Source organism: Thalia democratica, chromosome 2 (assembly GCF_965202585.1).
Source record: "Thalia democratica chromosome 2, ktThaDemo2.hap1.1, whole genome shotgun sequence".
Lineage (NCBI taxonomy): Eukaryota > Metazoa > Chordata > Thaliacea > Salpida > Salpidae > Thalia > Thalia democratica.
In genome coordinates, this window is record NC_139166.1 from 3,288,779 (window position 1) to 3,295,450 (window position 6,672).

The 6,672-nt window shown below is 25.2% G+C and overlaps 1 protein-coding gene across 4 annotated transcripts in view; it reads right to left on the bottom strand.

The window, feature by feature from the left end:
* The window catches only part of LOC145849701 (uncharacterized), a 41,977-nt gene extending 35,677 nt beyond the window's left edge, over window positions 1-6,300 (bottom strand). For all 4 annotated transcript variants that reach the window (XM_082954728.1, XM_082954727.1, XM_082954725.1 and 1 more), the window contains exons 1-4: window positions 5,870-6,300; window positions 2,858-2,953; window positions 2,402-2,469; window positions 690-822 (exon numbers count right to left, since the gene is read on the bottom strand). In XM_082954728.1, coding sequence (XP_082810854.1) covers window positions 690-822; window positions 2,402-2,469; window positions 2,858-2,953; window positions 5,870-6,248 — 676 coding nt within the window. In that variant the 5' untranslated portion in view covers window positions 6,249-6,300. The remainder of the gene's footprint in view (window positions 1-689; window positions 823-2,401; window positions 2,470-2,857; window positions 2,954-5,869) is intronic.
* Between the last annotated feature and the right edge of the window lie 372 nt (window positions 6,301-6,672).

A 6,672-nucleotide genomic window follows, 5' to 3' on the forward strand; every position in this document is an offset into this window, starting at 1 on the left:
TCTTAAAATTATTTGAGAGATTCAACAAAAGGTTTGAAGCACTTATTTTTACAAATACTGACTGATTTTGTCTTTAATAACTAAATCGTTATTTATAAATAAATTCACATCTCAATTTATTCTTAATTAAAAAACTTCATGCATTTGAACTGACAAAAACTGAGATTCTCAAATTTTTAAACATAAAAACTGATTTAGCCTGACGTTTTTCAACTTTTTTCAAAAAAACTGATTTAGCCTGATTTAGCCTGACTTAGCCTGACGCGCACGAACCCTGATATTACTAATAACGACTCACTATTTTTTTTAAAGATTTTCAGAATTCTCTTCACAATATTACTACTACTAATATCAACTAACTAATTTTTTAAAGATTTTCACAATTCTCTTCATAATATTACTAATAACAACTTACTAATTTTTTAAAGTTTTTCAGAATTCTCGTCATAATAACTACTAATAACAACTTACTAATTTTTAAAAAAATTTTCGAAATTCTCTTCATAATATTACTAATAACAACTTACTAATTTATTAAAAAATTTCACAATTCTCTCCATAATAAAACCAGTACTAATTACAACTGTACACTTACCCCCCACTTTAGTGATATTTGTTAAAAATTCTAGTATTTTTTGTGATTTTGTGATTCAGAATTCTCTTCATACCAATTAAAACTGTTTACTCACCCCCGCCACCAGATGTCGCGTTGGCGCTCCAGCTCCACCTCTTCTTCTGGTTGGCTCTCGACGGCTGCTTCCTCATCACCACCGCCTGCTGCGCCTGCTGCTGGGTTTTTTGCAGGATCAGCTCCGTTTTTCTCTGAAAATAAATAAATAAATATTATGAACAAATTATTATAACAAATAAATATTATGAAGTATGTCTATTAGCAACATATTGCTGCTGCGTTTTCTGCAGGATCAGCTCTTTCTCTGTTTTTATTAAAAATTATTAGAAGATCATACATTTCTATCAGGGTTGCCAAATGTTTTTGGCAAATTTTCTTCAGGTTTTCTAAAATTTCCTTCAGGCTTTTAAAAGTACACATTTTGGGTCTATTTTCAGTTTAAAGTTAAGTTTAAGGTAAGAAACTGTGTTAAATAGTATAAAAACATTGAAAAGATACTGTAAAAGTGTTTTTTTAACAAATTCAGTAAATTTTTTTTATCTATATGATACATTTTTTGTGTCAAATTTAAATTTTACTTTTTAGCATGTTAAAATTGTTCAAAATTCCAGGTTTTTCCAGATTTAAGGTTTCTGTCAACCCTGCTTCATGTGACAATGAATTGCTGCATTTTTTTAAGATCAGCAACGTCTTTCTTTGAATGTTTAGTTGGTTGAAAAATTAAAATTAATTTATTGTGAAGATGTCTTTCTCTGTTTGTTGATATAATATATAATAAAAATATTTAATGCTGAACAATAGTTTTACTAAAAATAAGTTAAATACAACATTGGTTTATTGTAAGATCACTTCTTTCTATGTGACAATATCTTGTTGTATTACTGTTAGAGTGATAACTCTGTTTTATTAAAAATAAGTTATTTTAGAAATATATGATAAATATCTAGTGCTGAACAATGATTTTTTGAGCAATTGTTCTGTTTTATTGTTTTTTTTTAATTTCAAGCAAGTTTTGTTCGTTAATTAAAGTTAAACTTTACTTTATTTCAATTAACAAGAAGTATGAAAAAATTAGTCTTTAAGCAAAACTTTTCAAGGTTTAGTTATAAATAACATCAGTTTATGTAAAATTATCTTTTTATTTTTCTGATTGAAAAACAAGTAAGATTTGTAAGTGGGCTTTTTGGAGATGTGTTTATTTATGTGATCTGCATAAGTAGCATTAGCTTTGTCTTTCTTTCATAGGAACAGAAAATAAATTATTTTCAAAAATCCTGTTGGAATTTCTACATGGGATTTTCAATGTGCAATGCTAAGACTTGAATTTATTTTTGGTACAAGTGTTGTTTCTCTGAGTCAAAAAATTTGGAAAACTATGATTGAATAAAAAAGTTAAAATGTATCACAAGCAGCAGAGAGTCATGTTTTATAAAATATATTGTAAATCACTTAAATTATAATAATAAAGTCGAAAAACTACATTATGTTCTAATAAAGTAATGCAATCTAGCATTTTTCGACCCTCGGCTTTTAATGACGAAATATTCTATATAACAAACAAATAGAAGAATTTGACTTGAAACTTACGTTGAATTGTAATTGAGCTGTAGAACTAATTTTATAACTATTTTGATATTAACTAGAAGTTTAAATAAATGAATTATTTGTAAAATTTAAAAAAAAGGCGTCCACAAAATTTGATGCTTGTAAACTTGAACCAGTATTTACAAAACAATATTAATTATTTTTTATCAATTCAATAAAAATTACCTTATTTTCCTTGATGATTTTTTCTTTTCTTTCTTCAACCATCTTTCTTTTATCTTCTAACCTTTTGCCTGTGAACAATTTATAAAAATACTAGTTAAAATTTATTCAAAAAAAAACCTACAACTTTAACTACAACAATCAATATATATATATATGTTTATACAACATTGAAAAACATTGAAACATTTGCTATAAATAATACACTGTTAAATTATAAAATGTGTTTCACTAATAACTATTGTATGTGATAAACATAATTTAACTTTAATTACAAATATACTTTAATATCAGCAAAGAAGCAAATATTAGTATTTACAGCAAATTTATAAAAATGACTACAAAATCCTTTGATTAGCAAATATTTAACATGCTAATTGAAATGCAAATACTTTATTAAAAAAATTGTATAATTCAAAAATATAATAAATATATAATATATAATAAATTTAAATTCACCTTCACTTTTTAGCTTTTCTCTTTTTTCTTGAACTTTTCTTTCGTAGTTCATGAAAATTTCTTCGTTTTTGCGAATTTTTTCCATGGCCCCTTGTTCTATAAAAAAAAATAAATAAATAAACAAAATGGTTAACAAATTAATCCTCGTTATTAAAAAAACTATTGAAAATATAACAAATTAAATAAATATTACTTAACTGAACTATAGTATGATCTCTAAAACAAAGACATAATTATGTATTATTCAATATTACTGTTGATAGAATAAAAATATTAAAAAAAAACTATTAAAATTAGAAAATTAAATATAGATCAATTCATCAACAAACTGAACAATGAGACAAAGTTTAATAGTTATGTAACATTGAATTTTTCACTTGAAAGAATAAAAATACTAAATAGATAATAACTGAACAGAAACAATGGTTGTCACTAAAACTGATAAAACAAGTTTTAAGAATTTTTTTTTTAATTTTTTTAATTTTGTTATTTATGAAGAAAAAGTGAAAAAAAAATGACGTCAAAAATATAAAACAAAACTCTAATTATACTACAACAAAAACATCAAATGGTACGATTAAAAAACTTAGACAGTCAAGTATTATCATCAAACATTTTCAAAAAAAAAAAAAACAACACAAAGATTAAAGCAAATGCCACTTTCAAAATAAAATTAAATCTTAAAATAAAAATTGGACCCCTTTCGTGTAAAAAAAACTTAAGAAATTTAACTTGAATTTTAAACTTTGAGTTTGCAACAAAAACAAATCAAGTCGGTAAATTTTTAGGTCTCTAATTTTTATTTTCAAATTTAACTGCAGCAAATGTTTTGTGTTTGTACAGTGACACCTAAGCACGACAAACATTATACGATACATTGCAATTAGTTGATATTTACACAGCAGTTTTATCAAAAAAAAAAAATTTACAAGGGATGAGAAGTCGTTAGGGTGACAGTAAAACTTTCGTACAAGAAATAAAATTAAATAATATCAAGTCAGCTTTTTTAAGAGACAAAAGGTGGAATAACATTCGGCTGGTTAAATATTTACTCGAAGCTGATGTGGTGGGCAAATAAAAACGGAGCTTTTTGAACAAAACACAAATAATCGTAAGTTGCCACATTGTTAATTAGTTTTATTTTATACATTGGTTCAGTGTATAATACTTTCATTTGATTTTCAGAATTGTATTCAAGGAACAAAACTTTGAAAAAAGTGTTTTATTATTATTATTTCTATTATTATTCAGCATTTGTTTTTTCAACTTTCTGAGCAAATAAAACATTAACTTTTACTGCTTTTTGTTTGCTAACATAAAAATAAAATAAAATTGGGTTTAATAAAAATCGTGATCACAAGATTTGTATGAATGAAATTAGTTTGAACTTTAAAAATTAAATAAGTAAAAGTGCAAATAAACAAAAATGCAATAAAAGTTTTAAATAAGTGAAAATTTTGTTCATAATTTGGTAGTCACAATTTTCATATCTATTAGACTTAATAACATATGAGTACATCTAATTATAAATTCCAATTCAAATATTATCAATAAATTTAACTTATTTCACACATCAATTTACTAAAAGATGTGGAAAATAAAATGAAAACAAAACTATTTGGAAAAGCTACATAAAATTAAACTTTGCTACAAATTTCATTTAAATTGATATCTCCAACAATGTTTTTAATCAACCGAAGCTTTACCTCAGAGTTTTAAAAAGATTTTTTCAAAAAAATGTTCATCTACTTACATATCTAGTATAAAGAATTATTTCGGGTACCGATACAAACTTTGCTACATTTATATAACAAATATACATTGAAAATAAGTGAAAAAATGAATTTGTTTAACTTGTTTACTTATTATTTAAATTAAATAAATCAAGCTTATGTAACTATATAAACTGAATATTTAGTTTTGAAGTAATAATACTTACAATATTGTTTCATGTTATGCAGCTTAAAGGTTGAACTAAAATCAACAAATTTAAGAAACTTACGAATAAAAACAAGCTACTTGAACAAGATACAAAAGTACTAATAACAAACATATTCTCTTAATGTTAGTACTTGATTCATCTAATATTATACTTAGTTCATTTACATTGGTATGCCTATTAAAGATCAGAAAATTTTACACAAATAAAATATACACAAAATTGATAAAACTGAAAATGGACCTTTAAAGTTATGCAAAAAAAAAAAAGAGTTTTTTGGTAATTTAATTATTTTATGAATAACTAAAAACTTATAATTGAAGACTGCATATTATAACCTGTAAAAAAGTGTAAAAGAGAGTATTTCATAAGTACAACTTTAATTTTACCATTACTAGATTTAATTTGTATATTGGCTTCTTGAATATTTTGAAGAATATAACATAAACACCAACTGTTTAAAACTTAGCATTAATATAGTTTATTGTTAAATTAATTTATATTAACTTTCTTGATTTTAATACCGCAGCATTACAAAATAACACCACTTGTTTAAGTTAATTTTTTAATTAAAAATTAACTTACTAAAAAAATTGATTTTACATTGAAAATTAAGCTATCAAATTAAAATTACTTGTTTAAATATTAAAACAACTAAAATAAATGCATATTAATTTCATTTGTTAAGACTTTAATAACGACAAAATTGTTGAACAAACTAAAATTGTTTTAAAAATAAATTTTGAATCCACAAAAACTTATTTTTAAATTTAACAACTTGTTATAAATGGAGATCTATCAATTCCGGAAATTATGACAATTAGCAAAAAATATTTGATACCAAATTAAACTCAATTTGTTTATACTTTGATAATAACAAAAAACTTTACATAAACAAATTAAGTAAATTAAAGTTGTTTGAAGAATGTTACTTGTTGAAACTAGAAGAAGATACACATATTTGTAAATAAAAAACCTCAAAATCTGCAAAACCAATTAGATTTATTTAAACTTGTTGAAGCTGAAGTTCTATTAATTATAATAATTAAATTTATAATTATTTAATAACAAACCCATCCTGAACTCATTAGCCTTCTTCCTCTCCCTGATCAGCGCGTACTTTTCATCAAACTTCCGCGTCGGCGTGGGCGGCCTCGAAGTGACAATTCTCTGTGGGGTGGAGGGTCTCGTGCGCCTCTCACCACCGGAGGGCGTCTTTTCCTCGGACACCTTACTGGTTCTCGCGTCCCCCAAAACTTTCACCGGAAGCCTCTGGTGGTCTCCGGAGCTTTTGGGAGCTTCCGCGGGGTCTTCAAGATGGACGTTGTTCAAGTTGTTTGCGCCTTCCAAATGGACCTGAGAATTGTCAGAGTTGCTTATTTCCACCGTCGGTTCACTTGACGGCTGTTGAGATAACTCTTCCAGCAAATCCTTGTTTTCCACTTTTTCCATTTTGCGCCCTCTTTAAACTACTTTTTAGTCTATAAAAAAATTAATCGCAAAATTTCCCTGTAAAAAATCAAAAAAATTGGTTTACTAGTTTAGTTGTTTCTTAGTTGAATGTTTTACTTCAATAAATTACTTTAGGCTTTACAAATTTATTGAAAGTATAGTGAAGTCAATATTTATTTAGTTTTTGAGAACAATAAATTCATTCTTATGTATAATTTACGTTTACTAAATAAATAAAAAACATTTTATTTGTGTACTTTAATTAAAATTGTTTAATTATGTACCCTTTTGTTTATGTTATATTACAATAACCCCAAAATAAAGCAGAAAAAAACAACTTATTTCAGCAACAAACTTTCAATAGGTTCAACTTAAAAATGCATAAAGTTTATTTATGTAAAAAACAAAATTAATTGAAGTGAGA